We start from the raw sequence: 26,480 nt of genomic DNA, 5'->3' as shown, positions 1-26,480 counted from the left end.
AATAAACAATCAATACATTTATTCTGAAGAAACTACTAGCCAGGGGAATCATTAGGAGGAATCTTGGTACTGAAATCCTTGGCAGAATTCTAGATTTCCATTAAGTTTGCAAAATTCTGTGAATTCTAACAAAATGTTACCAATTTTTATGCTATGAATATGTGTTTCAGAGAAAAATTCTCGTCTGGATTTAGTCTGCTACTTTATTCTGGATTTATTTAGCTAAACATTTGCAGAAAATGAGTAAACTATTATATTCGTTGCTATTTATATGGTTAAGTCACCACACTGCTAAATATCTCCTGAGGGGAAAAAACAGCTTGGGATTTAAGCCAGGTTGACAATTGTACACCAAAACTGAGAGCTTCTAGAGATAACAAGCGTTTTGTTAGGTTTGAAGAATTCTACTCCTTCTGGATTTTTTGTTTCTCAAGGATAGTTTGCTACTATTCCTATTTTGTAGTTTAGTAGAAATGTAAAAATTCCCTTCCTCTATCCTCCTGGCACGTAAGAGAAGGACACTAGTTGGCATGCACTATTTTTATGTCGACAGCCAGAGCTATTTTAAGCTATTTTAGTACTATCCAAAAAGGTTAGCATGACATTAGCAAGCTAAAAGGTAAATTCTCAGTCTTTGGTCACTTACTAAGAACATTACTTTTTAACAACCCAACTGTCTATCTCTTGGTAATACAAATTAAAATAAAATTCAAAAACATACACCATGAAGCCATAATTAGAAAGTCCTACCTTTTGCGCATCTCCCGTAAAATATGCAATGGCTAGGGTGGGCAGAATCATGAACAGTGCATTGTAATAGAGCAGACCATATTTTCCCAGCTCCTAGGAGAATAAAAAATTACGTGTTTCATTTGGTTCCGGTAGACAGAGAAAGACAACCCTGTACAGAGTGCCACCCCCCATTACAAACATGCACCCCTCCCCCACAACATACACAGCAAATTAGTCAAGTCAGAAGTCTTGCAAACATTAATGACCTAAGCTTTCCAAAAACAAAAAAAAATGCAAACTTACAAGATTTCAAGTTTATTTGAAATAAATTCCTTGAGTGCTTAAGATCAGAGAAATAAAAATGACATCAACTCGCCGCCTCAAAACAGCATGGAGAAAAGAAGTTATTTTGAACACAAACATACATCTCTACCGAAACACGTCCTTGGAGCCCTTCCCTTTCCAGAACAGAATAAAAGTCACCAAGTTAGTCTCCGGCTTTTCAGAACTATAACAGAGTGCAATTTAACAGACACAAAGACTCACACCTAGACCAACACAGACAGACATAACTTCCCAGTGAAGTATTTCTGAAAATGTATACGGGAAGTACAATGAAGATTAAGAAGAAAGAAAAGAAAAAGAAAAAGGAAAAGAAAAAGGAAAAAAAAGAAAAGAAAAGAAAAAAGAAAGAAAGAAGATTAAGATTACCCTACAGGGACTTCCCTGGTGGTCCAGTGGTTAAGAATTCACCTTCCAATGCAGGGGATGTGGGTTCGATCCCCGGTCGGAGAACTGGGATCCCACATGCCGTGGGGCAGCTAAGCCCTCACACCACAACTACTGAGCCTGTGCGCCACAACTAGAGAGCTCACGTGCTGCAACTACAGAGCCCACATGCTCTGGAGCCTGCACACCACAACTAGAGCGCCCATGTGTCACGACTATTGAGACTGTGCGCTCTGAAGACCACACGCCACAACTAGAGAGAAGCCCGCGCACCGCAACAAAGAGCCTGAGCACCACAACAAAAGATCCCGCGTGTCACAACTAAGACCCGACACAGCCAAAAATAAATAAATAAAATAAACATTAAAAAAAAAGATTACCCTACAATTCCCAAAACATGGTATGACTAGTTGTGCCCTCAGCTACTGGGGAGCAACAAAAGACCACACACATCTTCAAACACAGGGAGTCTATGAGAACTGTGGGTCCACCTTTGATTCACAGAATTCTGGGACATTCAGCAGGAAGCAGTCACCTAAAAAAGTAGGCCTGAGTTTGGAGGGTAAAGGGGGGGTAAAGGAATAGTGAGGATAAGGGCATAATATCTGCCTAACTTCTGTGACTGAAAGATCACCAAGTGATATGAAAAGTCAAACTACCTTCTCAAAAGCAGGGTTTTTTTTCAGTGATAATTTTTTTTTGATTTTTATTTTATATTGGAGTAGAGTTGATTAACAATGTTGTGTTAGTTTCAGGTGTACAGCAAAGTGATTCAGTTATACATATACATGTATCTAATCTTTGTTATGTATCTATTTAGGTTATTACAGAATACTGAGCAGAGTTCCCTGTGCTATATCAAAAGAAGCTTTGAAAAACTGGAAACAAATACCCAACAATAGAAAACTAGTTGATTAGACTATGATACAACCATACAATGAAATATTATGCAGCCACTAAAAATGTTTAATACTGATTGATGACGAAAGTGTTCATGAAACAGTACTAAATGAAAAATACAGGTTAGAAAACATTATATTTCATCACTCTTTTAAGTTTTTCTCATAGTTAAGTGTATACATGCACACATACACACAAACACACATTCTTACAAAAGGGTATCTACCAAAACAGTGCTTCTCACTCAATGGTGGAATTAAGAAAGATTTATATTTTCTTCCTCTTGCTTATCTATGTTTTCTACTAATTCTATTATAAATACATGTTATTTCTGTGATTTCTTTTGAGTTAAAAATGTTTTAAATTCAGTAGCTGCATTCAGGTCTGAAATGCAGCACTAAGTCTTTATGTCATGTGATTCATGCTCAAAGGACCACGATTATAAGCAGTTCTGAAATGATAGGTAATAAAACTCCTGATTAAAAGCATCTCATTGTGGCCCTACTGCCTGCTGGATAAACCAAATAACTGATTGCTTATAGCCACCACAGCATCAATGAAAAGGTGTGCCTGATTTCTAAGGCAGCAAGAAAAAAGCCACAGTAGGACAAAACAACCTTTAACATCAGGTGCCCCAACAGCAAGAGTCATGAGTCTTATCCAGGAAGTAGAGGATGCCTACACACACACACACACACACACATACACCATCTAGACAGCTGATAAATGCCAAACTGTTGTTTTTCTTTTCACTTATTAACTGTTTTAAATATCTTTTCCCCTGTTCTTAAACAGAGTACGTTGACTACAATTTAATTTAGGGCATCATCATTAACATGCATTACTGTATTGTGTTTTTATATGGTGTTGTCCATCTTTGAGTAGTTCCATCTGACTTTCATAGTTTTCCTGTTTCTCTTGTTATTAGCTGAGCTTTTATATTGCTTATAAGCCTCTGCCTCCAGATAGGATTGTTGCTCCTAATCCATGAACTGTGAAAAGCAGATCAATATGCTTAAAAGTTCTAATACAAGTAAGCCATAAGTCATTTCTGAGTGAGGAACTAAAAGGCTCCCCTGGGAATAAAATACTCAGAAACCCTCTTTGCTATTTTTCCTAGGTTCTAGGATGTACTCTAGATTGTGCTATACAATATAGTAACCACTGGCCAAACACAGCTATTTCAACTGAATTATAATTACATTAAACTACCAGTTCAGTTCCTCAGTTGTGCCGTCACTTATCAAGTGTTCAACAGCTACGTGTGGCTAGTGGCTACCATTAATGGTCCGCAGAGATAACAGATTTCCATCATCATAGAACTGTACTCGACAGTACTGTTTTAGACAGCTGAGGCTACTGGAGAAATGAAATGTTATTATTACTACATATTTCCAAAGCAGCAAAAAACGAGAGTAAAACTAAATCTCTAACTGTTCCCTTTTCTCTAGCTATTGCACAAAGATTAAATTTTTTAATAGTAGCTTCCATTAAAATGCAATCATCATACAGTCTTCAAGGCAAATAAATGGAGAACAAGACATAAAGGGTATATTCAAAGAAAATTTGCTGAAACTAGATCTATACTGCCCCTAGTTCTTCCAGGTTATTCAAAATAAACATTCTAGATTATTCAAAATAATGAAAACTACTGGGATGGCCATATATTCTACAGTCCTTTCTGAAGAAGGCAAAGCCACCAGCCAAGATGATACAAACTCTATACTAATACTACTATCAAGCAGGTAGGGCATTTGTATTTATGATCTGAACCCCAAAAAAGGACCTGAAGTAGTTTCAGAAATACTGTACATATAATAGAGCCAACTAAAAACTAAGCGGATATGGTCATCTGACTGATGAGAACACAGGGGTAGGAAAATAAGATAAAGCTATGGTCAAGTTATAAGACTTAAGTACTAGATAAAAATACACCAGCTGCTTAGGAAAAAACTATGACGGTATCTATGATAACGATCTCATGTGGGTCTTCATATAGGATCCATTATGATAGAAAGGACAACTCCTTCAATAACCCTAGGATACATAAAGCTGAGTTCCATGTAGCTTCTCCTTACAATAATGCAATCTTATACCATAATGTAGTAAAATATGGCTTGAATGCTCAGCTTTCTGATGGTCTGGCTTGATCTCAAAATAAAATTTGCTGTGTTTATATTCAACATATACGTTAGACAAATAAAAATATCTTTAAAGCCTTCATGTGCATGCTGCAGTTGAAGGAAAAGAGCGGGGTATATGAAGTTCATGTGTATGAGATCTAGGCCAGGAAACTCGGTGCTGCCCCTGCAAGAGAGAGATTCTAATACTGCCTAAGTTTCCCATTACAGTTGGCCCTCCATATCCATATCTGCATCTGAGGATTCAACCAACAGTGGATGGAAAATATTCGGAAAAAAAAGTAAAAATTCCAGAAAGTTCCAAAAAGCAAATCTTGAATTTGCCACACAAGCAACTGTTTACACAGCATTTACATTGTATTTACAACTATTTACATAGCATTTATATTGTATTAGGTATTATAAGTAATCTAGAAATGACTTAAAGTATATGGGAGGATGTGCATAGGTTACATGTAAATACTGCTCCATTTATATAAGGGACTTGAGCATCCGAGGATGTTGTTAACCTCGGGGGCTCCTAGAACCAATCCCCCACGGATACTGAGGGACTACTATATATTTGTAGGACAAATATGCAAAGTCCATTCTTCTTCTTGTTCCAACTCACTTCTGAAATCTGCTCAAGAGCTTCCAGATACTTCTTTCTTGTCCAGGTCCCTCACCAAGTCCTCTAGAACACAGCCATGAACGTTTATGACACTTTTCTCTAATGAACACTCCTTACTTACATCAGTATCCCTCTCAAAGTCAATATTCACCCAGTCCCTTTCAGAAAAGCCAACAGTAAAATCTAACTGCTAATTAGAAAATAAAGTTTCTTACGTGAGCACCAAGGTACAGGCATTTCGCATCCTTCATAAGTATTTTTCCTTATTCCCCACTTTATCCCCTGATGAATTGACATGACCATTCCCAACGACAGTAAACATCTCTTAAAGAAGCGTGAGACTGCTACCTACTTTTGAATCTAATTTTTGTTTTACGTAGGCACCATTTGCTGCTGTCAGGACATCATTTATCAGAATAAAAACATATCCTTCCAGATCGAAGGCCAAGTCAGAGCTGCAAAACATAAGTAACACTTTAATAACAACTAACATTTAAAGAACATACATTAAATGTTAAATAGGTCTGAACTACAATACTTCTAAGAACATACGCTTATCTAGGTAAGTGAATATTAGGCATTTTATCAGCTACTAGTATTTCTTGGTTCCTGGTTAGAGTTTGCAATTTCATAATCAGTAAGGGGGTCTTCAGAAATGAGAAGCACTAACACTTAAACACAAAATCATTAGCAATAATCAACCACGTCAGTTAATAGCACACTGCTTTGAATTCAAAGTCAGACAACAAGAAAGAACCAACCAAATTCACCATTACAATATATCTGAAGCAAGCAGAAGGCATCAGAGGTCAATTTCACAGATAAGGAAAACAAAAGGAGAATGAAGTTGTTAACAGTCATTTTTCAAAGGTTCACACAAAAGGTAGGGCTGTCTTGCACAGGGGGTTGGGCCACTGGGTGGAATTTCTGAAGTGTGGATGGTGGTTAGTTCTGAGATCAGGCTACATCAGTGTCTAAGCACATAGTGGGAACTCAAATACTTAAAATAATTGCCTAATGAGCCTACTAGGTGTAACTAGTGGGATTAGGGAAACTGAAGTTTCCTGATATTTAGCAGAGCACCAGGCACAAGACCTTAGTAAACTGAACAGAATAAATGAAAATCTAAGTACGCCTTCAGCATACTTTAGCACCCTAGCTAAAACAGGGCCCTGCATTCTGTGATTCTGCAAAGGTGTTATCTATTTGTAGCTAAACTACTACATGGGACAGACTTCTGAGGAGCCCTATGCCACTGCAATTTCAGGCAGAACTACCTAATGACCCACCCCTCTTCCAAGGAGCCTGACAACCCTCTAACTCCAGACTCTCTTCCTCCAAATTTTTTTCCCAAGTAAAAGGTTCTACCAGATAGCAATCTGCCTCAGAAACTTTTTGCAGGCCAGAGTTAGCCCTGAGAAACTCCTGTTGTTTTGCTCTGTTTTAGATAGCACCAGCTTCAATGAAATGCTTCAAAGATTAGTAGGGCATCTTTAAAAAGAAAGGTAGGAGGCTCGTATAGAATTTTTCTCCAAGGAGGAAGGTTACCTAGAAGGAAAAGCAGTCAGCTATATAATGAAATTCTAGTAACTAACTACTCTATTTTTTTTTTTGAATGAAATTTCACTTCGAGAGTTAGGGTGGAGTAGAACTGACTTATAGTGCTTTCCCCCCACCTATACTACAGGGATATGATGAAGGTAAATGAGCCAATTCAAGAAGCACACTGGAACTCCCAGATGGAAAATACAATGTCAGGCAGAATTTGCGGCATTAGCAAACCCACACATGCAGAGTAAAATGTTGTAGAAGGCTTCCACTCATCATTTCAATTTTCTGAGTCTTTGGGTATACATTTTCCCCATTCACTTTAAACTTAAGAACAATGGAAAAAAGCTTTAATAGAATATCTAAGTTACGGCATTTGTGATACCTTATGTGAAACCCAATAAAGCAATTCTATTATTTATTTCCCATAAGGCAAATAATTTATTATCATTTGCTTTCTCTGAGACACTGTTTTCTTTAGCAGCATGCAAAGGAAAAGAACATCACATGGTTTATAAAAGCACACAGGCTCTGGAGTCAGGCACAGATTCAAATTCCAGCTCTGCCATTTACTAGCTGTGTGACCTTGAGCAAGCTACTGAACCTAGATTTTAGTTTTCTCAACATAAATAGGAAAATTATACCCATACCTTTCAGAGTGGTTGTGAAAAATACATAAATAATATGTGTAAAAATACCAAACATACTGTATGGCACAAGGTATATGCTTAATAAATAGAAGATAGCATAATAAACTCTAATTTAACCTTCTGAATGAATGCATGAACTTTTAGAATGAATATAACTTTTAAGAATCCCAAGAATCTGATTTTGCTAGCCTTAATCTTCATACAGCCAAAAAGATTTAACTTTTAAAAGTCTTTTACTTTTCAAAAACATGATTCTTATTTAGCCTATAAAAAAATTCTCTTTATTGGTAATTGATCATTTATTATCAATAATTATTGATAAATTCTAATGTACTCTCATAGGTTTTATATAGGCCCCCATCTTACCTGGCAGCTACAAAGGCTCCAATAATCATTGCAAATACAGTCATCTTAATACCCCAAGAAAAAGTCTTCCTACAAAATAAAATAATTAAAAAATACATACATGTGGCTTTAGTTATTTACAAAGACTCGTTCTGCAACATAGGCAAAAAATATATGTTTTCTTTAAAAAAGTTGTAAACAAATGATTCCAAGGAACTGGATATTTAAAAGAACCCCTCTGATGAAGCAAAAACTTACTTTCTTATATAAGTAAGTATACTTATTTTTTCTTATTTTTACCATTTGTTATTATTATTATTGAGCTTGAATTTTTGCTAATCAGATTTCTTTAAGTTGAAAATGGTCACACACATTTGTAGTAAAAGTAGCCAAGACATGAACACTATTTAAAGCCTATACTGATCTTCTGACCCAGCTTCACCCAGTGGCATCAGCAGGTATAGGAATTCTTGAAAGTATACCTCATGTTCAGACAGGCTTCCATAAGGAAGCCATAAACTATCAACTCCTACAGCAAAGGGAGAAAGCTGCTTAAACTTCTCAAAAGATAAAGTAGAAACAACACAAATAATTGTAATATCTTACATATGCTGGGCACCTTTTCAGGGTGATTAAATTTGGTTAAAGACTAGATATATTAGAAATTTAACTCACTTGAGTAAAAGTCCTTCAGCAAACATTGTAAACAGGATGGAGAACCTTCTCAGAACTGTAAACATTGGCAAGCTGCAGGAAAAAGACAAAGATATTTAGGTAAAATAAAATTTGATTCTCCAAAATTAGTATTTTAAAATAATGCTAATCTCTTTCTTCCATTATGGAAATTCCATGCTGATTAATCTGTGACTAAATTAAATCCTTATTTCTCTCTAGAAAGTATTTGAAAGCCTGAAAGGGTTGCTTTTATAAAACTACCAGAAGTGAAAAACACCAAACTAATTATAAAATGGTAGAAAACATACATCTATTAACAAAGACTGATAACAGACACTTTTAATTTTACCCTGCTTATTATGTTAAACACCCTGAACAGTAATCATGTTAGTCTTTAAGACCTCGTCTTTCTTTTCTAGACTGACCTCCCTTCCTACCCCTAACTTTCAAATAACGTCGGTGATAATCTTACCCCATAAAACATTCCTTGATTGTCCTTTTGTGGAAGTAATCCCGTCTTCCTCTAAATTCCTAGAGCATTCTGCTTGCACTAATCAAACATACAGCCTCTTGCAACATAATTATTTCTGAATCTATCTCATCTCACCCCAAAGTGCCTTATACTTAACTGGCAATCAAAGATAGGGTGTGAAAAGATGGATGGATGGATAGATGACAAAGGATGAAAAAGAGCAAACTCTATATACAAGCAGCACTTTGCAGCAGGTCTGCATTTCTTTCCAAGTGGGTAATGAGATGTAAAAGGATGCCCCACCCATGATAAATCTGACTTCCATGGAACCTTAACCAGAAATACCATCGTGGTCATTCTGTCAAGTTTCTTGGGTCTGAGGAAATGAAAAAAGCTTGGTCTCTACCCTCAGAGATCTCTCCATTCTGTTTTACAATCACCCATTAAGCCAGAGGTTTAGCTCACGTGACAGTGGTGAAGCCATGGGTTTCTGTTAAATGGTTTCCCTATGTGTATACTTTTAACATCACATATACCTGATACATACACTCTTTAAGTGGAAAAGCCAAGAATTGGGAAGTTAGAGGATAATAAGTGTTGTCATGGAGTAGAGAGCTACTGCTTCTTTCTAAAAGTGAAAATGCTGCCTCTAAAATCATATGGCCATGTGTAAAATGTTAATCATATTTGTATCAGGGTTCCATCTGATGCTATTTTAACTACCCCATGTTAAAAGAAAAACTACAAAAGTTCTCATATCCACAATCTAATTTTACTTGTGGAATTTGCCTAAAATATACTATTTATGAATTGTACTAATGAATTGAAATCTCAGAAGCCTAACATATATCCTTCACTATTATAGGTCTGTAAAAATAATGAAAATCTCCCATCACAGTATTTTATAACATTTTAAGACTTCTATCATCAAAGTGAAGGGAAAAAAAAACCCCAAACAAACAAAAAACTTCTTTCTCTTCAAACTTAAGAGATTAAGTTTCTGGTCCTTTCATTTTTCCAGGATCAGTAACAATGTGTTAAACATTTGACATTTTCAAGTACAATTTTAAGAACACATTATATTAACCTCACTAGTAAAATAAAGTTATCCATACTTCAGTTTCTTTGTGCTGAACAGTCCCGTGATTTGGTTCCCAAAATATAGTAGAGGTAGTGGAAACGTCTAGAAAATTTAAAAAGGGATAACAAAACTCAATAATAAAGGCAGCTAAAACAAGGTCCTTTTCAAACAGAAACAGTTTTGTTTATATGATCAAATTCTTTCTACTTAAAACACAAGATTAGTTCTCACACACAATTTTGGCCCCCATGAAGCACCCAAACAACATTACTCCTGGATAAATAGCTCTCTGCAGAAAGAATGGAGGGGAAAAAAGAAACACAAATATGAGTATGATCAAAGCACATGGGACAACAACATCTTTCTTTACAATATGATAATGTAGAGCCCATTGTTCTGATGTCAGCAGAAAAAGGAAAGGCATTTCATCCTCAGGTGGAGTCAGGCAGAGGCAGATGGAAGAATAAGAAAATAAACCCAAAGAATAATGAATGCAGGATACACAGATTAGACGGACATAGAAAATGCAAAATGACTGTAATCCCAGCAAGTGTTCAATAATTAAAACAGAACACAAGATCTAGGGGCATTTTTTCTTAACTTTAAAGAGACTGTGGGAGTTTTTAAAAACACATATTACTATATTTATTCTTTGCCTGCATTATACCTACTCTAGATTGGGTGATTTCAAGGCTGCAATTTTTAAATATGTAAGGCACTGATGAAAAATATATATAGTGACTTCTTTTCAGAACATAAAGTATTACTTTTTTTTTTTCTTTTTTACCTTTCGAGGTACATTTCTGTCAAAGTCAGGAAACTTGACTACTCTGAGTGCCTTTCCAACCCAGAGTACTGCCACTGTGGCCACCATCTGTAAACAGAGAACACAGATTCACTGTTCTACATATAAAGACACATTCAGAAGTTCTAACGACACAAACCACGTAATGCTGAAGATTCCAACTAACCTGGCCAAGTCCAACACATAGTGAGGAGGGAAATCTACAAAAATGGTAGAGAAAACAAAAAAAAACACAGGGTCAGAAAAACCTGAGCTCGGTGAATTCAATTTGCACATCGGCAACCTTACAATGCATTTTGATACAAAACACACCAACGTCTACCCCTCATCCAAATGACAATCTGAGAAAAATCCCTGCCAGTTGTCAGGCAACACCGCTGATTTTGTAGCCTCGGGCTGCCACTTGTCTCATCTTGTCCGATTCTACAATTTCAGTCGGCTGCCTGTAACTGACTTGTCTTGGAAGTGAAGACATACATCTCTTGAACGGTTTCACACATTTAAAAAAAAAAAAAAGCTTCTGCCTTTGTGGTCCCAGTGGCAGCATCACAATCTTAAATGGGCTTGAGGATGCGTAGGTCCCCAGAGGCTGTCAGCGAAGTCAGAGAACCCTGAAGCCCCGGAACCTAGCCCAGGCTGCGGGGAAGGCCGGGCATCCCTCTCCGGGCTCCCAGCCTGGCGTGCACAGGAGTCAAAAAAGTCACGAAGCAACTCCGCTCCATCTCTCCGAAGGGCAGGGTTTCCAGGGTGCTGCACGGCGGGCAGGGCAGGCGCTTTCCGAACGCGGCCCCGAACGCTCACCCGGCAGTCCCGAGCTCGGCGCCGGGAGCGGGAACCCCACTCCAGGCCGGCGCGCAAGCCGGCTCCGCCGCTCCAGCCGCGTATCAGCCGCCCGCCCGCCCTCCCTCCCTCCCCGGCTCCCGCCCAACTTTGTTCAGCTCCAACTTTGCAGGCAAAGTCCAGGGAGCCGGCGCCCAGCCGCCGCCGCCGCCCGCTCCTCTCCGCGGCCTGGGTCGCCGCCGCCTCGGCCCTACCTGTAGTTGGTGAGCACGCTCTTGTTGACCACCACGATGAGGAAGGAGCTCACGCCGTAAAAGCCAGCGGCCAGCAGTTTCAGGAACACGGTCAGCGTTTCGGCCGACGCCATCCCCAGCTCCTCCTCATGTCTGTGTGTGGAGGATTTCGCGGGGGCTTCTCCTTTAACCCGGGCCTGCTGACGTCTATGAACTTCCGCCATGGCGGCGGCGGCGGCGGCGGCCTGCGAGGGGAGCGGCGGGCGGCGGAGCCGACTAGAGCTGGGGTCTGAGGCGGCAGCTCGTGGGGACTCGCGGGACCGCGGCCGGTGTACTGGGTCGGCTGCCGCCGCCGCCTCGGCTCCCCGCGCGGCCGCCGCCCACCCCCGCCCAGGGGCAGGGACGCTGTGGTTCACACGCCCCGGGACTTTGATCGGGCATTGTGCAACGCGGGGTCAGAGGGTAGGGGCCGCGCCTGGCTCGGCCTGGGCAGGGCTTGGAGAGGGCCCGGAGAAGGGGCAGTGGCGACCCTGAGTCCCGGACAGAGAGGGAGAAGTAGCTTAGGGGGAACCACTCGGGGACACCAGGATACCTAGCAGCACAGCACAATCGCGGAAGGAAGCGACCGGCTAGCGCCTGCGCGCAAGCCCGCGCCGGGTGCCTCGGGGGCCGCGTACCTGGGATGCGGAGGCTGGCGGCTGGGGGGGCTGAGAGCCGTATTTTCCAGATAACTGCCGCAACCAAAATACAGACCCTCCTGCAATCGGTAACAGGTGGCTGACTGAGTAGTTAACAATGTGCGTGCGTCTAGCCTCACTCGAACGCTATTTTGGTCTCTCTTGCAGAGGGCCTAAGCCCTTAAAAAGTATCAAATGTGGATCAAGAGTAAACATTCAACTGTTCAATATTTCAGTCTGCGTTGCCTCAGATTTCTTACGGTTTCTGAACCCAGAAAACACCATACAATACCGTCTTTGAGATTGTACTGCCATATCCAAAAAGTAGCAAGATAATAAAGTGGCTTGGGGGTTGGTGAAACAGTAAGGTGTTAGGAGCTGAGTTCCAATTCCGGGTTTCCTAGAAATGCCTTCTCACTAGCTGTGTGCCCTTGGGTCCGTTAGTTGAACTCTCTGAGCCTACATCTCCTCATCTCTGGATATAAAGCTGGTTTTCAGTAAACAGTAGACATTGTCATATAAGAGAAACAAATCATTATTACCAGCTTAAACAAAGAAATGACATATCTAATTTTAATGTCAAGGCAGAAAAATAACTTTGAATTATTTATCTAAATATTTTGTCTATATCTTTAAAATATTTTTCCATATTTTAAAATTATGGTAAAATATACATAACACAAAATTTACCATCGTTACCTGGTTTTTATTATGGTGAAATATGCATAATATAAAATTTATTATTTCAACACTTTTTAAGTGTACAATTCAGTGGTGTTAAGTACATTCATGTTGTTGTGAAACTCTTAACCACTACCCTTCTCTAGAGCTTTCATGTCATCTCAAACTGAGATTATGAAACCACTAAACAATAACTCCCCATTCCTCCTTCCCTCCATCCTCTAGAAACCACTATTCTACTTTGTCTCTATAAATTTGACTATTCTAGGTATCTCAAATAAGTAGAATCATACAGTATTTGTCCTTTTGTGTCTGACTTATTTCATTTAGCATATTTTCAAGGTTCATCCACATGTAGCATGTGTCAGAATTTCTTTCCTTTTCAAGGCTAGATAATATTCCATTGTACGTATATCTTTCGATTTATATATTTTATGTTATCCTGGGGACACTTGTGTTCTTTGACTGCTCCTTAGGAAAAACTGGCACCCAGAATGAAATTCTTAACACAGTCCACAAGGCCTTAGGTGACATGGCTCCTGCCGTCCTTACATTTTCCTCCCTAGGCTTCAGCTAAATCAAACTACACCCAGTTCCCTGAAGAATAATGTGGGTTCCTGTGTCCTTACTTCTGTGTCTTTACTCCCATATTCCCTAAATCTGGGGTGCTTTTTCTCTCCCTCCTCTCCACTGTCTCCTGAAAAACTGTTACTTTTCTTCTAGTATTTAGGCAAAATATTATCTCCTCTCTGGGCACCTTCCTTCACACCGCCTCTCCTTGCCCTCCACAGAAATGACATCTCTCCTTTGTGCTTCTCCCACTGCATCTTTGTGCATCCCCTTTACAGAGGCTCTGGAATTATATGTTTACATGTCAGTCTGTTCCACTTGACAGTGAGCTCCTTGTGCGCTGGGTGAGGCAGGGACATCTAGCACACTTTAGATGTTTTTGCTAAATGAATCAGCGAATGGTATAACTTTTCATCAATGAAAGAAGTGGCCAAATTTCTTCCTTAACTGCTGGCAGCAGAAGAAAAATAACTAGAAAATTATATTTTGAGAAACATCCCTTGTGAAAAAAATTATTATTAAAATAATAATGTCCCTCATTACAAAAGCAAACAAGCAAAAGAGACTTGTATCGCACAACTATCTTGCTCTCTTCCTCTCTCACCCCTACCCATTTTTCAGAGAAAGCAACTGCTAACCATCTCGAGGCTCTGCTTAGAGCCACTTTCTGTGCCTATACAAATACATATACACACATATATGCATATATATACATACACATATATTTATAAACATGTATTGTTATACATTTTTTAACATAAATGAAGAGAACCATGTAAAAACACTGATGCTCAAACCAGATACTGCCTCTGGCACTAGTTTTGTGATCTCCGGCAAGTTGCTTGATGTCACGGTGGTTCAGTTCCCTCCTCTGTAAAATGGGGATAACAATAGCACCCACCTCATAGGGTGGTGATGAGAATTAAGTAAGTTAATAAAGTTAAATGCTTAGAATATAGTACACACTTTACAAATGTTCCTAATAATAATAATTACTATTATTATCATTATGATTATGCAATCTTTCTCTTTTCACTTTTTATTCCTTGAAGGCCTTTCTGTGGCAGTAAAGAAACTCTACCTCATTCTTTTTAATGGCTGCAGAGAATTCTATCAGCTAGATGCATCATGATTGATGTGATCCATCCTATAGACATTTTTAAGTTGTTGCCATTTTTTCAGTTTATAAACAATGCAGCTTTGATTATCCTTGTCCATTCAACTTTGTACAGGTATCAGTTTCTAGAAGTGGAATTGCTTAATTAAAGACTACTTTTTTAAAAAATTAATAGAATGAACAAATTGATCTCCAAAGAGGTTGTACCAATTTTATATTACCACTAACACTGTATGAAAAGGAAATTTCCTTTTATAAAGTCAGATGGTGATAATGGAAACCAGTGAAAGAGGCCAGATAATAGTTCAAGTGCTACTCTACGGAGTATGAAATGCCAGGTACAAATTTCTGCAACAAATCAATTGCAATTACACAAAATGAAATGAAAATAAATCTCCTAAAAAGTACTGATCCAAGCAATTACTGTTGTTTTTCTCAGCATGATTATGTAATTTATTAGCAAGTATACACTAAGACCTACCATAGACAGGCCAAGAACTGTGTTGGGTTTTCTTAACTCCAGTAATGATTTGTGGAGCCTCAGTAGAATGCTTTGAAGTGTAGAGGAGTGACGCATTCTCATTAGATAATAAGAGATAAGATAGGTACTAAGGGGCTTCCCTGTGGCACAATGGTTAAGAATCCGCCTGCCAGTGCAGGGGACACGGGTTCGAGCCCTGGTCCGGGAAGATCCCACGTGCCATGGAGCAACTAAGGCCGTGCGACACAACTACTGAGCCCACGTGCCACAACTACTCAAGCCCGCGTGCCTCGAGCCCATGCTCCACAACAAGAGAAGCCACCACAATGAGAAGCCGTGCACCACAACGAAGAGCCGCAACCCTCTCGCTGCAACTAAAGAAAGCCTGCGTGCAGCAACGAAAGCCCAACACAGCCAAAAATAAATAAAATTAAATCTTTTAAAAAAGAAAAAGAAAAAATAAAGCAACTATACCCCAATAAAAAAAAAAGATATGTACCAATACTGTAGTAGGGTATTATTACAGGGAATTAGACTTTTAGGTATTTTAGGTACTCAAACCTCTTTCCTAACCTTAGTAATATTAATCACAGAATTATATATGGGAAATGTATACATTATCTGATAAAATTTAATAAAGTTTAAAAAATATCTTAAAAAGCTGTACAAGATTGGAAAGACTGGATTTAAATGTTCTCATTGATATACAAGCCTACTCTAGTTGGAAATGTCAACATTGTAGGTTGATATATTTTATATCTTGCTAGGTGTAATTACTAGCAGAAAAATCTTCTTTGTATTTAAATCATGTCTTTTGCTTTAGCCATCATGTTTCTCCATGAAGGAAATTGATCAGTACTTTTCCCTACACTTCTCAATTTGCCCTGGCTCACTTGCTCTTCTTATACTGGAATTTATTTGGCCTTTTTGGTGTTCACCAATTTCTTGTTTCACTAGATCAGCCAGCCTAGATCATACCCAATAACATACTGTGTTGTACCACTGATTATGCTATAGCCAGGGAGCAAAGGTCATAGGTGTTTCCTATTTGAACAATGCTTTTAAAATTCTGAGAACCAAAGTGCGAAGAAGTAGCGTGCAGCTTCTCTGCAGTGCCTTATACTTCCCTGTGCTGGGCTGGAAGGAATGACCTCAATGACGACTGATGGGTGGCCTGGCAACGTGCTGCAATTGAAATTCATTATCTTATTGCATCCTTACCATTCTAGGAAGTAGGTATGGTGAAACAACTTATAAACAGGAAAACAAAGGCCTAGTGGAAGTATTAGGCATGCCCTGAGTCTCACAGCTCTAAGTAACTGTACAGATTTGGCCCTAGTCCGTTCAACATTCAGTTTGTGCTCCTCCACTGGACACCCCTGCCTTATTTGGGGTAGGTGGACATACTTGCTTCTAAAGTTCTCACAATGCCATTACCTCCTTCAGTTGCCAAGTTTAGTGTTTAGCAATGCTATGAAGAATAATCAGGATATAGGAACACCAGTCTATTAAAATCATTGTCACTCATGACCCATTCACAACAATACCATACCAGACATCAATTTAGGCATTGAAAATACAGAGACATTTCAAACTCAATTTATTTACAACTGAACCTCATACAAATCTATCCAAAGTCAGCAGCTTTGAATCTTCTGTCTCTGTGAACTGACTGGCCTCACTATCCACCTATTCACATGGCTCTGCCCAATCTACAACCACCTCCAATCACGCTTCAACTCAAACCAAACTAGTTTTATCCCCTCCACTACATTGAAGCTGGTCACCCCTAAGTCACCAATGACCTCCGTGGAAGTAAACCCAGCTGACTCTCAGTCCTTCTCTTGCTTGAACACTTCACAGCATTTGCACTGCTGACCCTCTCCCTTCCCTTAGCTACACTCTCTTTCCTTGATTCCTGGGACACCACACTCTCTGCAACTCCTCCTTGTTCTCTGGATGCCCCTTCTCATTTGTCTTTGCTGGTTCCTCCTCTTCTACCATATCTTTAAAATAAAAGTTTCATATGCCTCAAGGCTCAGTCGTGGGTCTTCTCATTTGATTCTACATATTCTCACTAAAAAATATCATCTCATTCCATGGCTTCAGTTATGATTTAACATTCCATCAACACATCCTAAATCTACTCATGTATGTTCTCTTGAACTCCAGGTTTGTATATGCAACTGTGTCTTGAACATCTTCACTTGGATGACTCTCTCTGAGGCTCTTCAACATGTCTAAAACTAAATTCATCCTTATCCCCTGAACACCAGCAAACTGCTTCTCCTCCACTGTTCCCCGTTGTATCAAGTAATGAATTCTAACCAGCTGAGATCCTGGCTGTCTTACTTAGCTATCCAAAATATTTACTACTTCCTTGGGACTTCCCTGGCGGTCCAGTGGTTAAGACTCTGAGCTTCCAGTGCAGGGGGCATGGGTTCGATCCCTGGTCGCGGAACTAACATCCCACATGCTGCACAGTTTGGCCAAAAAAAAATAAATGTAAAAAATTTACTACTTCCTGTTTATCAGATCCAATTAGCATATTTCAATCCCTATACTGAACCAGTTGATTTTGTATGAGAATGTGCAGATGATTAAGATCTCTGTGGACTATATTATGGCAGAGAGTAGGAGATTTGATGCAACCCTGAGGCTAGACTGTGATGATGTACTCCTGACCCTGCCATTTAAGAAGTAAACTGCGTCTAGTCAGTCCTAATAAACTGATGAAGAGAAAAAAGCATTTTCCATATCAATACAGCATACTAGGTGTCAGGAGCTGTAGTGTTGATCTGCCTCAGTAAAAATGCTACATGTGAAACATTATCTAAAATTGGAGTCACCTTCTGATTAAGTTTATAATCATTCTCAGATATTTGTCAAGATCTGCCTTCTGTATTGGACAAACAGGTGAGTTAAATGGAAATGTGATAGGTATCACCACTCATGCATCTTTCCAAGTCTTTGATGATGACAATAATCTCTGCAATTTCCCTAACGATATGCTATTCCCTTTTGTTACTGTTCCGGTAGGATGGGAAAGTTCCAGAGGCTTTCGCTTTCTACAATTATGGTCTTTATTCCATGAGTCAAAGAGCCATTGTGAGGATTTTGCTAGTTGCCAAGTATATCTGTTATGTCTAAACATGCATCTCTTCTAATTATACATTCAAGAATTGGATAAATAACCACACAGTGGCTCTACAGACCCCCTGGGCCCACTGTGTTTCAGATTTGGGCTAAGACTCTAGTTGTCACCTGACTCAGCCCCCAGTTTCACTGGTAGTCTACAGTGATATGGGTGCCCAGGAATTAGTATCAAGTAGCCAGTGTTCCATAATCCCCAAAAGGTCTGCGTATGTCCTTTCCCCCAGTACGAAGTCACTCTAGTAAATCACTGCAGTTCCCTTTGAGGAAGACTCGGAGGAAGATATGGTGTATACTTGTACCATGATACAGGAGCCCTCCTCAAGGACACTTGACACCCCCTTCAGTGCAAAGGGTTCTGGTTCTATAAACTGGCTTATGTTTGGAAACTGAGTAAGAGAATGTGAGTCTCCATTTTAGAAACTCAAGTTAGATTTTTTTGCTGTCAGTCTGGCTTTTCCTGTTATATAGATTAAGCACCATTTTAGTAGGTTGCCTTGCTATTACATTCGTAGGGATGTTGTAATCAATTAGCCACTGCCAAAGATTCCTGGGGATTAAAATATTCTGGTTACCACTATGTTACTGCTTTCCTTTTATGGTAAATATGCCCATCTCGCCTTTGGTGGTTAAGAACTGCTACTTGCCTCTGATACTCCAGACTTCTATCATCTCTATTATAAATAGTGAGCCCACCTCAATAGTGAAATTTCCCACCTTTATGCTTGGCTTATGGAGAACAGCCATGACAGAACTTCTCAAGGATGTATATGCTCTACACAAAAAGATGTTTCTCAACGTGTTGATGATGGGCGTGTCCTCTCAGGATGTAGTTGAGAGATGGATATGTAGATTATTCATGATAAAAGCCCTCCAATATTCCTATCTCCCTAAACCTTGGCATTCCTTCATCTACATTATAATGGAGGAAGTTTTGGTCTCTCGATCTCATTAAACAGAGGCCACTTTTAAGGTCAGGTCTTGGTTAACTAACTATAAATTGTCAGAATATTTCCACCTACATGAGTTAAAACATTAAATCCAGAACCTCTGGTAAGAGCACTCATGTCAATACATATGGCCCAATCCAGTGTTATGGCCCATCTTCCTTAAAACTCATCCCTATACATATTCTCCAGGCTTATATTGATATAAATTAGGAAAATCTTGCAGTTTTTTTGGTATATAAACTGCTTCCTCCTGGGTCAGACTTTGTACTTGCTCCCCTGGAGCATACTGATATCTGACCCTACTAATGGGGATAGTGGATAGTTTTCAAGCAAGGAAAGGCTAATATCAGGCACAGGAGGACAAGCTTCTTCTACTGTTAGAAGAGGTTCAGAGTGACCTGAGAATTCAAAATTCTCAACTTGATCTAAATCCAGCCGGATGTATCCCCACTTCAAGATTTAGGGTCCCTCTGCTTCCCTATCATTTTCCTAACTTCTTCATAAGAGACATGGCAAAGCTGTAAATTCAACTGATGTAAATTCTGTAAACTGGACAAGTATATATTTATTCACTTTTAGGAATGCCAGTCGTGTAGCTACAAGAAATGAGAGATTCTTTTAGAGCTGCCATAGAATTTCTCTAGCTCTCTGATGAAACTGAAGCAGAGAGTATAAGGACCTGAGTTTGATACTTTCTTTCTGTAAGTGCTTTAGTCCGCTCAGAAGAATCTATCCCACACCACGGTCTTCATGGTCATAATTACTGCTGTGATGGTCAAGTGCAGCAGGCACAGGCTCCAGGGCACTTGGGTCAGCAGGCACTTCCTCACAATCAACTACAGGTGATTATTTAATCAATCATGCTACTTCTGCATGACATGGGTAACCAGTATTCATTTCCCATTAGCAAGGTGCTCAGCTCTACATTCAAATCCAAACCAATCCCCAAATCCCATCTTTTAGGGTCTGTTTCCTGGAACCACTCCTAGTAACAATTTCTGTATCAATCAGAGTCCAGTTAGGAGACAGAAATAACACTAGTTATTTGATTAGAGAGAATCTAATATAAAGAAATATTAACTAGGGACTTCCATGGTGGCGCAGTGGTTAAGAATCCTCCTGCCAATGCATGGGACACGGGTTCGAGCCCTGGTCCAGGAAGATCCCACATGCTACGGAGCAGCTAAGCCCACTACTGAGCCTGCACTCTAGAACCCATGCTCTGCAACAAGAGAAGCCACTGCACTGAGAAGCCCTCGCACCGCAATGAAGAGTAGCCCCCCGCTCGCAACTAGAGAAAGCCCGCGCGCAGCAACGAAGACCCAATGAGACCAAAAATAAATAATAAAAATAAATTCATCAAATTCAAGGTTTAAAAAAAAAACCCTCCAAGGTATCATGGAGGTAGCAACTGCAGGAAGGGAAGGGGGAATAATGGGAGGAGACTGGAATTATTAAAACCTATAGGAGGAACCCTAGTAGCTAAAACACAGACCTCTGAGGAAGAGATGCTGCTCAGCTGATACCAGAATCTTTAGTTTAGAAAAGGATCCCCGTAAGCCTGGGATCCAGACCTTTGAGGAGGAAGCACCAACTGGCTGATGCTGTGGGCTCTGAGAGGCACCAATAGATTGGCTCTGCAAATTCAGGGAAAACCGCAAATGGCTTTCACCTGCTGCTATGCGAAGGCCCTGCTGTTCCTGAGCTGAAGACTTGTTGCTGGAGCATTGCTAACAGAAGGCAGACTGGAAAGGACATTTTTTTCTTCCTCCTCCAGCTTTTCTATCTCCCTCTAGCACCACCTATGACGGGGCCTAACACAGAGCCAGCTGGCAAAGCAGATGCATGGTTTGCAAAATACAAGCACCAGCTTCACAAAGCAGAATAGAGAAGGGTGGTCCAAACCTAGTGCAAAGTTTGGAGCTGAGAGACAATTAATAACTGGCGTCCCCATTTTAGTAAAAGGAAGCACCATTCACCAAGTTGCTCACCTTAGAAGCCTAGTAGTTACTCTCAGGGCCTCTCTCTTCTCATCTGCCATATATAGTCCCCTAAATACCTCCCAAGTCTGAACCCACTGCCGTCATCTTCATCCCTCACCAAGACTACTGCAACGACATCGTCACTAGTCTTCAGCCAGATGACTGTGGGTCTACAATTCATTTTCTTTTTTTTTTTTTTGGCGGTACTCGGGCCTCTCACTGTTGTGGCCTCTCCCGTTGCAGGGCAACAGGCTCCGGACGCACAGGCTCAGCGGCCATAGCTCACGGGCGCAGCTGCTCCGCGGCATGTGGAATCTTCCTGGACCGGGGCACGAACCCGTGTCCCCTGCATCGGCAGGCGGACTCTCAACCACTGCGCCACCAGGGAAGCCCTACAATTCATTTTCTACATAGCAGCTACACAGCAGCCACAGCGATTCTGTAAAATGCAGATCTAATTATCAGGATAAAATCTATCTCCTGCCTTACTTCACAGCTTTCTCCTTTTGGCTCTCCCTGCTCTAAATTCATGGTTGACTTTCTTTAATTCCTCAAATACACCCTCTCATTTCTGGATCTTTGCACCTGCTCAACACTTGACTTACAGATTAAACCCCCATTCCCACAAACCCCACCTCCCTCCTCTGGCTAACTTCTTCAGGTCTCAAAAGAGAGACTCTTCAGTGAGGTCTTCCCTACCCACAGACTCAGGTAACACCCATTCCTACATGCTCTTTAAGAGACATGATAAACTGAGTTACTCATTGGAATAGTCTTTTCCTACTCTCTGCCTATTGCCTTCCCCTACCATTCATGTTCAGACCACAATGCACAGGCTGCTGGTTACTACAGATGGTTGCCATTGCAGTGTACGTGGATCATAGGCTGCAAATCCTTAGATTCTGTGCTTAAAATTCAAAGGTGAAAAAGATTTTAGAAAGAATCATTTTTTCCCCTGCTCATGCCTTCTAAACCAGATAAACACCTTCCAAAACTTCTCTCACAGTCTTCCCCAACTGAGTTGTTGGAAACTATTCTTCCAGTTGCTTAAGTCCAAAACTTTGGAGTCATCTCTGACTCCTCTTTTTCTCTCACAGCCCATAGCTAACTTTCAGCCAATCCCATTAACTACATCTTTAAAGTGCAGTCTTCCCTTGGTACCCGAGAGGGATTGGTTTTAGGACCCCCACGGAAACCAAAATCCGAAGATGCACAAATCCCTTATGTAAAATGGCACAGTATTTGCTTGTAAGCTATTAACCCTCCCACATACTTTAAATTATCTCTAGGTTACTTATAATACCGAATACAAGGTAAATGCTATGTAAATAGTTGCCAGTGTGGGCAAATTCAGGTTTTGCTTTTTGGAACTTTCTGGAATTTTTTTTTTTTTGGAATATATTCTATCCACAGTTGGTTGAATCTGCAGTTGTGGAGCCCACAGGTATGGAGGGCCGACTGTCCATCCGTATTCCAACATTTATTACTTCTTCTACTGGCCCCCTAGTCCAAGTCACCATCTGCTCTTGCTAAAATATTGTAATTGTCTCTTCAATGGTTTCCCTGCTTTTATCTTGTACTCACCATTCCTCATTAATCCTTTCTCCCCAAAGCACCCAAAGTAACATAAAATATTAGTCAAATATCACACCACTGCTCAAAACTGTTCAATCACTTCCCATCTTATTCTGAATAAAATTCAAAATATTATAATGGTTTACAAGGCCCTACGTGGTCTGGCCTTTTGTTACCTTTGTGGTTTCACCCTCTACCCCTTCCACTCCACCTCTGTCAACTCAGCCACAATGGCCCCTTTGCTGTTCCTAGAACCCTTGAATTCCACTCCGCCTCAGGACCTTTGAATTTATTGTACTTTGCCTAGAATACAGTTCCTCCACATATCTCCATGGTTCATTCTGTCGCTTAATTCAGATCTTAACTCAAATTTCATCTTATCAAAGTGGTCTCTCTCAACCCTGAAGAAACAAATGAAAGAAGAACTAAAGAAATGATGAGCTATACTGTGTTCATAGGTTGGAAAATACAATATCATTAAGGTGTTAATTCTCTCAAAACTTATCTATAGATTTAATGCAATTCCTGTCAAAATTCCAGCAAGCTTTTTTTATAGATGTTGACAAGATGATTCTAAAATGTAAATGGAAAGGTAAATGAATGAGAATGGCCAAAACAATTAGGAAAGGTGGAAGACCCACACTACCCATTGTTTATTTTTTTTTGTGGTACGTGGGCCTCTCACTTTTGTGGCCTCTCCCGTTGTGGAGCACAGGCTCTGGATGCGCAGGCTCAGCGGCCATGGCTCACGGGCCCAGCCGCTCCATGGCATGTGGGATCTTCCCGGACCAGGACATGAACCCGTGTCCCCTGCATCGGCAGGCGGACTCTCAACCACTGCGCCACCAGGGAAGCCCACACACTACCCATTTTTAAGCCTTGCTATAAACCCACAGTAATCAAGACAGTGTGATACTAACATAAAGATATTCATATGGATCAATGGAGTAGAATAGAGAGCCCCAAAATAGACACACACATACAGTCAATTGATTTTTGCCTAAGATACACAATTTCAATAGAGAAAGAATAGTCTTTTTGATAGTGCTGGAACAATTGGATGTCCATAAACAAAAACAAACGAACAAAAATGAACTTCAACACATACCATATAGCTTATATAAAAATTGACTCAAAATAGATCATAGATCTAAATATAAAACCTAAAAGTATAAAATGTCTAGAAGAAAACATTGGAGAAAATCTGTAATCATGGATTTGGCAGCAAGTTGGTTTTTTTTTAATTGTAGGAAAAAACACACAATATGAAATCTACTCTCTTAGCAAGCTTTTAAGTATGTAGTATCGTATAGTTAACTGTACCTATGCACATTGTTGTGCAACAGGTCTCTAGAACTTTTTCATCTTGCATGACTGAAACTCTGTATCTATTGAAGAGCAACTCCTCATTGTCCCTTCTCTCCAGCCCCCAGAAACCACTATTCTAATTTCTGCTTCTGAGTTTTTCTACTTTAGATATCTTACATAAGTGGAATCTTGCAGTTTAATTGTCCTTCTGTGACTGACTTATCTCACTTGGTTTAATGTCCAAGTTTCATCCATGTTATTACATATTACAGGATTTCCTTCTTTTAAAAGGCTGAATGATATTTCATTATATTGATATACCTTTTTCTTTATCCATTCATCCATTGAAGGACATTTAGGATGTTTACATGTCTTGGCTATTGTGAATAATGGTGCAGTGAACATGGTAGTGCAAATATTTCTTCAGAATCCCGTTTCCAGGCCTTTGGGGTAAATACCAGAAGTGGGATTGCTGGTTCACATAGTTCTAATTTTAATTTTTTTGAGGAATCTCCATGCTGTTTTCCATAGTGACTGCACCATTTTACATTCCCACCAACACTGTACAAGGTTTCCAATTTCTCCATAGCCTCATTGATACTTATTTTCTGTTTTTGTTTTGTTTTTTATAATCACCATCCTAACAGGTATGAGGCAATATCTTACTGTGGTTTGATTTGCCTTTCCCTGATCTTGAGCAACTTTTCATATACCTGTTGGCCATTTGAATGTCTTCTTTGGAGAAATGTCTATTCAAGTCCTTTGCCCATTTTAAAATCAGGTTATTTGTTTTTTTGCTAGTGATTAGTGGGAGTTCGTCATATATATTGGATAGTAATCTCTTATCACATAATGTGCTTTGCAAGTATTTTCTCCCATTCCATAGGATGCCTTTTCACTCTGCTGATCATTTCCTTTGTGGTGCAGAAGCTTTTTAGTTTGATGTAGTCCCACTTATCTATTTTTGCTTTTGTTGCCTGTTCTTTTGGTGTCATAACTAAGAAATCATTGCTAAGACAAATCTTATGAAGTTTTTCTTCTATGTTTTCTTCTAAGAATCACATAATTTCTGGACTTATATTTAAGTCTTTAATCTATTTTGAGTTGATTTTTTTCTATATGGTGTAATATAAGACTCTAATTTTGCTCTTTCACATATGAATATCCAGTTTTCCCAGCACCATTTGTTGAAGAGACTATCCTTTCCCCATTGTATAGTCTTGGCACCATTGTTGAAGATCATTTGATCATACACACATGGATTTATTTAGGGGCTCTCTATTCTGTTCCACTGGCCTGTATGTCTGTCTTTATGCTAGTATCATACTGTTTTGATTGCTGTAGTATTGTAATATGTTTTGAAGTCAGGAATTGTGATGCCTCCAGGTTTGTTCTTCTTTTTCAAGAGTTCTTTGGTAATTTGGAGGCTTTTGTGGTTCCATATGAATTTCAGAATTTTTTTTTCTCTTTCTGCAAAAAATTCCATAGGATTTTGATAGGGATTGCATTGAACTGTAGATTTCTTTGGGTAGTATGTTCATTTTAACAATATTAAGTCTTTCAATTCACGAACACAGATATCTTTCCATTAATTTGTGTCTTCTTTAATTTCTTTTAGCAATGTTTTGTAGTTTTTAGTGTACATGTCTTTACCTCCTTGGTTAAGTTTATTGCTAAATATTTTATTCCTCTTGATGCTATTGTCATGTAGTTAACATGTACTCCCTGATATGATGTGATTAGCAAGACACTTCACTTCTGTGGTATCCTTCCCTGAAACTCACAACCTTAGTTTAATCATAAGAAAATATCAGACGAACCTAAGTTCAGGGCCTCTACAAAATACTTGACCAGTGTTCTTTAAAACTCTCAAGATCATAAAAAACAAGGAAAGACTGAAAACTGTCACAGATTAGAGGATACTTAAAAGACAAGATGAAGAAATGCAATGTGGTATCCTGAATTGGATCCTGAAAGAGAAAAATAACATTGTGTAAAGTCTGGTGAAATTCAAATAAAGTCTTAGTTTAGTAGTTTTTTTGTTTTTAAGAGTCTTCTTTGACCAATCTATCTAAAATGTCATACTTCCTATGGCTTACTGTTCTCTAACCTTACCTTATCTTTTCTTTCAGCTTTGCCACTTATTGATTATGTTATATTAGCTTATTGTCTGTCTCCTCCCAATAAAATATTAGCTCCATAAGCAGGGGTGGATGGAAGTTTTATGAAACCTGAAGCTTTGTGAGTCCTTCCTAAGAAAAAAATGCAAAGTTAAACATGTAAAA

The 26,480-nt window shown here is 39.5% G+C and overlaps 1 protein-coding gene across 1 annotated transcript in view; it reads right to left on the bottom strand.

Moving 5' to 3' along the window:
• The window catches only part of SLC35D1 (solute carrier family 35 member D1), a 54,802-nt gene extending 42,710 nt beyond the window's left edge, over positions 1-12,092 (bottom strand). The window contains exons 1-8 of the mRNA XM_082833879.1: positions 11,723-12,092; positions 10,855-10,888; positions 10,671-10,757; positions 9,918-9,985; positions 8,331-8,402; positions 7,677-7,745; positions 5,465-5,567; positions 751-843 (exon numbers count right to left, since the gene is read on the bottom strand). Coding sequence (XP_082690005.1) covers positions 751-843; positions 5,465-5,567; positions 7,677-7,745; positions 8,331-8,402; positions 9,918-9,985; positions 10,671-10,757; positions 10,855-10,888; positions 11,723-11,925 — 729 coding nt within the window. The 5' untranslated portion in view covers positions 11,926-12,092. The remainder of the gene's footprint in view (positions 1-750; positions 844-5,464; positions 5,568-7,676; positions 7,746-8,330; positions 8,403-9,917; positions 9,986-10,670; positions 10,758-10,854; positions 10,889-11,722) is intronic.
• Between the last annotated feature and the right edge of the window lie 14,388 nt (positions 12,093-26,480).

Source organism: Leucopleurus acutus (genome assembly GCF_964270905.1).
Source record: "Leucopleurus acutus genome assembly, chromosome: 2".
Taxonomy (NCBI): domain Eukaryota; kingdom Metazoa; phylum Chordata; class Mammalia; order Artiodactyla; family Delphinidae; genus Leucopleurus; species Leucopleurus acutus.
The sequence above is the reverse complement of the archived record's forward strand: the minus strand, read 5'-3'. Positions and strand labels throughout refer to the sequence as shown.